The 11,391-nt window shown below is 29.7% G+C and overlaps 1 protein-coding gene across 1 annotated transcript in view; it reads right to left on the reverse strand.

The window, feature by feature from the left end:
- Window positions 1–10,351, reverse strand: part of LOC106475681 (contactin-associated protein-like 5) — a gene marked incomplete at its 5' end in the record, with an annotated part of 23,922 nt that extends 13,571 nt beyond the window's left edge. Inside the window, 5 exons of the mRNA XM_013936360.1 lie at window positions 2,537–2,690; window positions 5,346–5,486; window positions 7,118–7,303; window positions 9,158–9,310; window positions 10,097–10,351. Coding sequence (XP_013791814.1) covers window positions 2,537–2,690; window positions 5,346–5,486; window positions 7,118–7,303; window positions 9,158–9,310; window positions 10,097–10,351 — 889 coding nt within the window. The remainder of the gene's footprint in view (window positions 1–2,536; window positions 2,691–5,345; window positions 5,487–7,117; window positions 7,304–9,157; window positions 9,311–10,096) is intronic.
- Between the last annotated feature and the right edge of the window lie 1,040 nt (window positions 10,352–11,391).

Below are 11,391 nucleotides of genomic sequence, written 5' to 3' on the forward strand. Positions count from 1 at the left end.
ATGTGATTTATCTATTTCTGTGACCAAATTACATGACATGTATTGTAAATGTGATTTATCTATTTCTGTGACCAAATTACATGACATGTATTGTAAGTGTGATTTATCTATTACTGTGACCAAATTACATGACATGTATTGTACATGTGATTTATCTATTACTGTGATCACATTACATGACATGTATTGTAAATGTGATTTATCTATTACTGTGACCAAATTACATGACATGTATTGTACATGTGATTTATCTATTACTGTGATCACATTACATGACATGTATTGTAAATGTGATTTATCTATTTCTGTGACTAATTACATGACATGTATTGTACATGTGATTTATCTATTACTGTGACCAATTACATGACATGTATTGTACATGTGATTTATCTATTTCTGTGACCAAATTACATGACATGTATTGTAAATGTGATTTATCTATTTCTGTGACCAAATTACATGACATGTATTGTACATGTGATTTAAATCACATTTACAATATGTGTCATGTAATTTGGTCACAGAAATAGATAAATCACATTTACAATACATGTCATGTAATTGGTCACAGAAATAGATAAATCACATTTACAATACATGTCATATCTATTTCTGTGACCAAATTACATGACATATATTGTAAATTGGATAAACTATTGTTTCAACATTACATAAGAATATTGATGTATTGTAGAAGAAAAAAATTAACATGCTTAAGTTTTATGTTTTTCAATTTGAGGCCTGTATCTTTATTAAACTTTGGGTATGCCACCAATATAATGTATAGGCTTATGCACAAAAGCAAAGATACAATATTCTCTCCCACTTTTACACTTAATGTAACATTTTTTATCGATAAAATTTCTACCTACAAAAGATTCATGAATATACTTCAGTAATCCAAGTTAACCCCTGTGATTTTGTATCTTGAAAAGCAACAAGATGACAAATCTTGTATTTTTTTATACGTACAAAAATACATTAAATAACTGTGTGTGTGTGTGTGTGTGTGGAGAGAGAAAGAAAAATATTACTAATGATATCCAATAATACAATTAACTGAATATTTGTAGCAATACCTACATTAAATGTATTTTTAAAAAGACCAGGATTCTAAACTTAACAAAAGATGTTCCTGTGAAACCAACAGTGTAGTGTTCTGATTGAATTGTTAATTATATTTTCCAAGTCAAATCAACTAGTAGTTTAATTTATGAACTTAATATGTTTTTAAATAGTTTTCAAAAACTATCTCCAATGTGTTTTACTTTCCAACTGAAATGAGTTAGCCAGAGAATTGTCTCCCCCTGTAGCAAACCTATTATAGCAATATCATGCACTACTAAAACCAGAATTAGGTCCTGTCTTTATATTTTTATTTTCTCATTCCATTTCAGATCTAGCATGATAATTTTGACTATCATCACAGATTTAGAGAGCAAGACAATCTCCAAATGTAGGTCTCATTCAGTAACTCACTTTGTCACAATTCACGTATACAACACTGTTATAATCTACTTTGTACTTTGTGGATAGGATGCTGCAGGGTATAATGTAGGTCTCATTCAGTAACTCACTTTGTCACAATTCACGTATACAACACTGTTATAATCTACTTTGTGGATAGGATGCTGCAGGGTATAATGTAGGTCTCATTCAGTAACTCACTTTGCCACAATTCACGTATACAACACTGTTATAATCTACTTTGTACTTTGTGGATAGGATGCTGCAGGGTATAATGTAGGTCTCATTCAGTAACTCACTTTGTCACAATTCATGTATACAACACTGTTATAATCTACTTTGTACTTTGTGGATAGGATGCTGCAGGGTATAATGTAGGTCTCATTCAGTAACTAACTTTGTCACAATTCACGTATACAACACTGTTATAATCTACTTTGTGGATAGGATGTTGCAGGGTATAATGTAGGTCTCATTCAGTAACTCACTTTGTCACAATTCACGTATACAACACTGTTATAATCTACTTTTTGGGAAACTTGATTTCTGTGAATACGTGCCCTCTGGAAGTAAAACTTTGTACTTTGTGGATAGGATGCTGCAGGGTATAATGTAGGTCTCATTCAGTAACTCACTTTGCCACAATTCACGTATACAACACTGAGCTTTATTCTTATATTCTACTTTTTAGGGAAACTTGATTTCTGTGAAAGTAAAATGTTGTACTTTGTGGATAGGATGCTGCAGAGTATAATGCAAAAAAGCTGAAATGCATATTTGTACACGAATACATAGATATCCTGGATACCGAAATGGAATACTACTTTTTTTTTTCTTCAAATATCAAAATGAGTATGACCATCAAATTAGAAAAAAAAAGAAATAATTTGTCTTTCAACAAATTCCAAATTTTACAGGAATTTCCATCATTCCAAGAGTTGCTTATGAAAGCTGTTTCATACAAGAAATGTACATCTTTAATAAACTTTCAAAAATGTATCACTGTGTCAAAAAGACAAACTGAAATGATTAAATTTGAATAATGGAATGAAATGTTACAACTCACCCTGGTGCAAAACTCATAAAGAATAAGGCCTGCTTCGATGTTGATTTACTGTTCGTGCTGAAAGCTAGGGATATTTTTATGTCATCTTTTCCTTCACTGTCTGCTGTAAATTCATATTTAACTACTGAATCTCCATTAAAAGCTCCACCAATATCTGAAAACGTTAAAACAAACATTAAAATCTAAAATGGCATTAAGTCAATTCGTTATATACAAGACATAAAAGTCAATGTAATATAAATAAAGTTTACTACCTTATGTCTGAAAACCTTAAATTCAATGTTTTGAAAAAATCTAACAAAACGTTTCATCAAATATTCTATTCTAGATCAAGTTTGGCATTCACTTCTTAGAAATGATACATAAATAGCAATGTACTTCATTAATATTTTACATCTTGACCAAAAACAAACATGTAAAGATAATCCTAGAGTTTACTTGCTATTAATTGTTTTTTAAAGTAATCTAAGTATTACCCAGATGAAGAAAGCTGATAATGGAATTTCATACAGTGGATTGCACACTGTTCTTAAATTGTCAATGATGGTGCTTGTTCATTTCTCTTTATGTATGGGGGTTGAGTGGTCCGATAGCTGCACTGCACAGTTTGTTTTATTATTTAAACATTCTACATACTATCACTTCTACGAGATGAGAAATAATTTCATATTTCTTGTTCACTTTTCCTATGTAAGAATATACTTAAACACACATTGTTTACTGAGTAAATAAACAACATGAAATTTGTCTGTGATCAAACTTATAGGACCTTTGAACTCTTTACTGTATTTGGATTAGGATGAACAGTCAATGGATTACAGTTTTGTCTTATCTAATAAAAAACATTCAATAAGCTTGTTATAATGGAATACTTTAAAGCAAATTTTTAAACATAAACTCTTACCAAAGAATTATTACAAAATGTTACCTTAATTACAACAACAAGAAAAAGATTTATAATAAAATGTCATATAAATTACAAATTCACTAAGAATAAAATGCATAAAACAAAATAACTTAGTGGTTTAATAAAGTGTACGTGATAGATAAGGAAGCACTTTTAACTACTACTAGACTACCCGTGACCCGTTGGGTCACTATTCAGAGGTTATGAAGAATTCAAGCTAATTACAATATTGCACTGAAATGAAGGTTTATTTTGAGATAACTTAATTAAATATTTCAATCCATTTGTGTTATTCATAATTCAAGAAAATATTTTTAATTTTGATCGGGAGTAAAAGGTAAGACCATTTCATTTTTCAAAAAAGTGAGGTAAGAAGTTTCGTAAAGAGCACAAATGGTAGTGTGAATGATTCTTTAACTGAGAAAATAAGCAAACAAACAAACAATCTCAGAGTTTTAGTAGTATATAGATAGATTATTCAAGATCTTGTTTTTGTCATCTGAAGCCTTTTAATGAAGATGGGAACATTGACAAGGAAATAATATAATAGGCAATGCTCGGCAAGAGGTTTTTGTTTATAAAATTTCGTTGTTGTTCTCGACTTGATTTTTATTTTATTACCTCGTCTCCATAGTTACTATTTGCAAATAGCCAATAATATTGTAGGTCCATTTTATTGTTGTTCTTTCTACGCGCCGTTATAACACATTTTCATCTCATCATTTAATTTCTGTTGTGCATATATTGTTGTATAAATGAAGTTTTATAATAATGGAATGTACGAAAAGTTACCCGAAAAATGGGACTAACTCGGTAACCCGTGGCCAGATTTTAACGAAACTTGTTTTATTCTGTTTCTATTCTCATTTCATTACAAATATGGTGCTATTGTGCCCCGTTTTTTGCTGTATTTAATTACAGATGAGCACACACAATCTCAGAGTTTTTGTAGTATATAGATAATGCTTACTGTTTCTATTATTGACACAAGTGATAAAAAAAATTGGCAAAAATTAAATATGGTGTAGGGTTGGCAATACCAAAAAGTGCAGAAACAAGGAAGGGATGAATAGCTAAGTAGTAGTTTTCCTTTTTTATTATTTCCACAAAAATACAAGTGGTAGAAGAACAGAATAATATTACTGTTATATAAACTGAGAAACACTCAAAAATGGTGGCAATTAGGTGCTCAAATCAGGCTATAACTCAACTTTAGCAGTAAGTATCATAGAGTAACAGATTGAATGCAGTGGCCATTTTTTCTCAGCTCATCCCTACATACTGAGCACCACCATGTTTAGTGATAGCCCGTTCCCAAGTACTCTTAAAATGTCTTTCTGTCGTACAAAAGCCATCATGAAAACTTCACTCATTATTTTTGGACAACATGGGGGAAGAAAAACAAAGATGAACACTTTGATTCTTTAACTAGTTTCCAGTTCTTCACTTTAGCAACACTTTTCAATGACACTAGGAGTCTCACAAGCTATGAAACACTTCAAAATGGTAATTAGGTACTTAAGTAAGGCTATAACTCAACTTTAGCAGTTATTTGTAAATATCATAAAGTAATAGATTGATTGTTGCATCCATTCTTTCATCAGCATCCCTACTTAGTGACGAAGTGTAGAGTACCCCATAATATGTTACTTACTTCTTTCATCAGCATCCCTACTTAGTGATGAAGTGTAGAGTACCCCATAATATGTTACTTACTTCTTTCATCAGCATCCCTACTTAGTGATGAAGTGTAGAGTACCCCATAATATGTTACTTACTTCTTTCATCAGCATCCCTACTTAGTGATGAAGTGTAGAGTACCCCATAATATGTTACTTACTTCTTTCATCAGCATCCCTACTTAGTGACGAAGTGTAGAGTACCCCATAATATGTTACTTACTTCTTTCACATGTCTCCCCCAAATAAGAAGTAAGAGAACAATCACATGTAGTGGCATTGTTCTTGAAATCTTCTAAACATGTACCCCCATGTTTGCATGGTTGAGTGTCACAAATCATGTTGCATCCTGGGCGAAGCTCACCTACATTTGAAAACATACAAGTGTAATATATCACAACAATACTAATTTTAAGACTTGGACATACTGTCAAAGTTTCTATAAATAGATTTCTAAGTATCAACACACTCAAAAATGACAATACTGATGACATATCAAATAAGAATTTGTAACAAAAGACACCTACACAAGCATGAGGTAAATTACTGGCACATAAGTTTACATATTCAATATGCATATATATCACTAAAATTAACAAAGGTGACTGAAAATCACTAAAAGTAGAATTTATAGCCTTATAGAAATAATTGCTATTTCCTTAATATTAAAAAGGATTTTAATTAATAATTAAAGCAAATTTAAATGAATTCAACTTCTTGTCACTTTTTACTAAAAGTTAATTTCAGCTCATAACACTACCTTATTTCAATTCAATAGTTGAAAAAAAGAATTACTCAAAATTTTGAAAAATTAATTACATGAATAATAAACCATACACAAAATTATAATATAGTACTATAAGCTGAAAATTTTCATCCACTTTTTCAGAAAATCAGAGTTTGAGCTAAAATTTTCGGTTATTTGAACAAATGAAACTATTTACAAATATTCAAGTTGATTTACTACTCGGGTATTATTTAGTAAGACTACTATGACAGATTTTCTTTAAGAAATGACAAGTATAAAATATTTTAAGAGGATTTTTAAGGCACTTTTTTACTGTTTAGATCTAGATTACTGTCTTTAATCAATGAGATTTAATTCCAATTAAACAGTCTAATGTTGAATAATCACAATCTAATAAAACAATAAATATAAAGAAAAAATAAAATCATCAATCACAGACAAGCTCTTAAACTACTACTTATGACTATTTATGAATCATACTGGGATATCATACGTACTTTTAAAAGGTTTGATGAAACTGACTTTGAATTTAAATTTACAAAACTTGGCAAATAGTTCTAGAAAATGTGTGTATTACTGGAATTTAAACATTTCTGTACTTCACATGAATAAGACATTTGCCAACACTTAATCAAGTAGCACACACAATAAGCATTTATTTGGTACAACAAAACAACACGTGAATCTTAATGCCATGGCTCTTCAAAACCCCTTTTACTTTGTTGTAATGTGAAAAGTAAGCCAAAATAGACAAGTTGTTTATAATCCCCCAGAAAGAGATATACTTGATGTATCATCAAAGTTTCAGTCATTTCCCCAATCTGGAGTTAGGATCATAGTTTGTGTGTTTAAGAAAGAAAAATTAGTTGTTTTTATACAAGTTTCAAAGCATGTTATCTGTTGTTGCAGGACATAAAGTGTTTTCATAGTAGAAGAGATACAAAATATCACATATAAAACAATAGTAAATAAACTATGACTTTAGTAAAATGAAAACTTACAATTCAATTTTCCTATTTCTTTTAAAATGTTATTTTTAAAATTTGCTACTAACTTACTTCATGTATTTGTAAATTTTGTTAATTTTAGAAAAATAACAAATACACTTAAATATATATTTTCATTTTTGTTTTGAATTCGTTAGTACAACTATTGTCTAAATATAAAATTGCACATGATCAGTTCTTTAACATTTAAGGAATCTTTTTTTTCTTTTTTTCAAACAAGATAAATAGTAACAAACTAACCTTTTTCTGAACTTCCATCTCTTGCTATTGCTTCCAAGTCAAAATTAGAATCCCCTATTTGAAGTCCTTGCAGACAACCTACAAAACCAGGAAGTCTTGAGACCAGTGTTTCTGTATCTACTCCACCGAGGAAAGTTTCACTATGAGGCACAGTTGGGTAGGACCCACGGGCAGGCTCAACTAATTCTACAGAAAGCAAACAATACATTATTCATGGTTAATCCCACAATAATGCAGAAATAAAAAATTTCAATTTAATTATGCATTACCAACACACCTGCCAACATTACATTTTGAAAATGGTAATCACTACTGGAACAAGGGAAAAATATCAAAAACTTTCTCAATGGAATAGTGTGATTACTAATTATGTTTTACTTAATACTTGCTAATTACAGCTGATTAAGAGCCCTTTAAGTAGCACTCCGAGGATGATACAAAATCATTGAACTTTTTGAATACTCAAGCCAAACTTCTGCCCACTATAACCTTTTCTTTGTTGGATTCATTTGGTGAACAAAGCAGAACCAAGTACACGACTATTTTCCACTTTGACTACATAATACCAGAATGTAAGATTATAATCACTGTTTTAAAATGAAGCATTATACTTCAGACACCAGTCTCATAATCTCAATGATTAACTCTTTTACACTGAGTACCCCTTTAAACACTTTTCTACACAAGTCACTGTATTACATTCAAAATATAATTAAACATCTTTATAATCAATGTATGTGAATGAAATTAACACTGTAATGTAAGTTATGAATCAAAGTTTTATGTTATCTAAGTTTTAATTTGTTTATTTAAAAAAAAAACCTTTAAAAGACTACTTAAAACTTCAGATGTATTATTACATGACCCACAAGCTATGAACATTCTCTACTTGGACTCTCTGTATCTTCAATAATACATTGGTAGTTGAGTAGAAGTACATCTGGATAATAAGTTGCTTACATAACCTTTTGACTTGTACATTTCAAAGTACTCTGAATGAATACAGTTGAAACAAGTAGTAATTTTTTCAGCCCTTGACTGGTGCCATGCCCACCTTATAATTTGTTTGATCTTTATAGCTTACATGTAGAAGTTACATATACATGTATACAGTCATTAAAAAGAGCTCATTTTTAAATATACATCATACTTTGCATCAGTTCTCATGGCTTATGATATAATCCAGTACACAAAAATTTTGCCAAAGAATTGAGCACCTCTATCAGAGATACTGTAATATGCCCCAAGGGCACCATTAACTATATGTGAAAGGGAAAAGACCTGAAATTACGAATATAACCAAAAGAAAGTCTTTAAAAAGATTCTACAAAAAATTAAAAGATAAGTATTTTTTCTACTTCCTAATTATAATCATCTCATTGCATTGTATACTGATGATAATAGCTAGAGTTAGTGATATGGTAGAGAAAATAAAATATAAACATTTACCTTAAAAAACCTTTTGATATTCATTTAGGTGGTCCTAGAGATTATGCAAATGAAATATGAAAACTATAAGATGCACTCAATTTATTAAGAATTTGAGTGCAAGTAGCTACAATAGATAAATAACATATTTTTAGTAAGAACACTTATTTAACATAATGTCATTCTCTGTGTACAAGAGGATACATTATGAAATCTCAGAGTTATAGTATGTATTGTTGCACAAGTGGAATTCCGTAATGGTGTTCTGCAAATTGCACAAACCCGTTGAAAAAGGGTTAAAGCAAACTGATTCAACAGAAAAGACTAGAATCTAACTTATCCATATATCAAATATTATATAAATCAATGTTCAAATCAGACATCCTGAAGAAATTCTTGGAATTTTCAACTGAGCAAACACAAATGCCAATATCTATTTCTTAACAAAATGTTTCTTTCTTTAAATATGATTTTTAAACAAACACTCTGAAAGCACAAACAGTTGTTCAGACAATAATCTGAAAATTCTTTCTGAATTAATCCATTGAGGTATCTAGCAGGATACAAATAGTATTTCAATTGTGGAAAATTAACTTGAGTAAACAAACTCACCTAATTCCTGTCCTTCCCTCCATGGCATCCTTTCGTACTTTACTAGAAATTTTATAGGTTTATCTATAGTGATGGTTTCACTATTTACAGTAAGAACAGTTTTGTCTTGGCCCCTTTCAACCTTGATTTGCACTGGCTGTCCATTGGATATATCTTTAAATAAACCACAAATTGAACACATTCTAAATCATATGTCACAATATGCTTACTTACAACCAGAAGAAGATTTTCAGTCACATATAATAAATATTAAAATATGAATTTTTTTTAATCAACATATTAGCACTGAACTGAAAGTGTACTAATGATTTCAGCAATAAAAGATCTATAACTGACTAACTGTACAAGATACCATCTCTATTTTAGTGAATCATTCTGATTATTTTATATCAACAACTTAAACTATTATCAAAGATAAAGTATAAAAAAAAAGCTAAAAATGAATTTGGAAAAAAAACTGTAAAAAAGTCAATTTACCAGTGAATCAGGGGGAAAAAAACTGTAAAAAAGTCAATTTACCATTGAATCAGGGGGAAAAAACTTTTTTTTTTGCCAAATGGGCTAGTAGACCAATAATTTTTTGGTAAATTGACTTTTCTTTACTAAGTTATTGGTCAATATGTAGAATTATCCCTGATGAAGCCACAATGGCAAAACATAGGTTGAAATAAAAAAATTCTTATCTTCTGGAGAATAAATCATTTTTTTCTAACTCATTTAGTAAAAAAAAAGATACTAGCTTGCTCAATTAGCATACATAGATTAGAAGGTAGTGTATTTAATGCTGGATACCCTTGATAATAATCTATAAATTTTAAGATACACGCTTTTGTTACTACCAAATATTTCATGTACTCTTTGTTAAATTCCTGTTGCCCTCTATCAAAATCCTGTGAAATGACACGAATTTGAAATGTTATTAACAAGTATTTTTCCTACCTGGAACTTCCACTTTCCCTTGAACAATGGATTTCAGAGAGTTAAAAGTGAAAAACACCTGAGACCCTTTTTCAAAATGTAGCATAACAAAATTATTCAAATGGTCAAATGCATACAGCAAGAGAGCTTTCTTCAAAAATGTTCGAAAACAAAGCAAAATATTTTCTTCCAAAATTGGACTGATAAAATCTCCTTCTGTAACATTATGTATGTAGGCTCTTGGAGTTACAAAGGTCATTCCATTGGAGTTGACATCTAAATGGTAACAGAAAGTTCTTGTTAAAAAGATAATGGTTTAGAATGAAAATGCATTATTCAAAAAAATGTATGAAAATATGTCACATGAAGACTTCACTTTCATCAAGAATAAAAAACAATGGGTTTAACAAAAAGTTATATAAAAAATATATGTTTGGCTTTAACATCATACAGTAATTATTTATATATTCATATCTCCAAGTTTTGTTCTCCTAGCTCAATGCTCAAGTAATTAATGTCATTGCATGTACGATAAAATTTACTACATAAATTTATATTAGCCACGAAGTGCGGACTTAAAATATGTATAAAATAGTTTAAAGAAAGGGCTACAAATACCGAAAGTATAAAACTGAGTTGGGATTGTAGATTTTTTTTTTTATATTAATGTACATTACATTCTTCATTTCTAAGCAGGCAGTCAATTTAACATAAGAAATATCACTAGTATTGAAAAAATAGTAATGATAAAATTTACTATAAAGCATTTATTATTGTTGCTTTAACAGTCCCAAGATCTAATCTGTTATGGGTTACTTTAAAAGTCCATGCTCTACACTGTTAGAGGCTGCTTTAACAATGTATGCTCTATTCTGAGTTGCTTCAACAATACATTATGTACATTACAATGTGTTGTTTTAACAATACATTATGTACATTACAATGTGTTGTTTTAACAATACATTATGTACATTACAATGTGTTGTTTTAACAATTATTGTTAAAACGACACATTGTAATGTACATAATGTATTGTTAAAACGACACATTGTAATGTACACAATGTATTGTTAAAACAACACATTGTAATGTACATAATGTATTGTTAAAACAACACATTGTAATGTACATAATGTATTGTTAAAACAACACATTGTAATGTACATAATGTCCATTGTGTACATTACAATGTGTCGTTTTAACAATACATTGTGTACATTACAATGTGTCGTTTTAACAATACATTGTGTACATTACAATGTGTCGTTTTAACAATACATTATGTACATTACAATGTGTCGTTTTAACAATACATT

This window comes from Limulus polyphemus, unplaced genomic scaffold, assembly GCF_000517525.1.
Source record: "Limulus polyphemus unplaced genomic scaffold, Limulus_polyphemus-2.1.2 Scaffold8983, whole genome shotgun sequence".
NCBI classification, from domain to species: domain Eukaryota; kingdom Metazoa; phylum Arthropoda; class Merostomata; order Xiphosura; family Limulidae; genus Limulus; species Limulus polyphemus.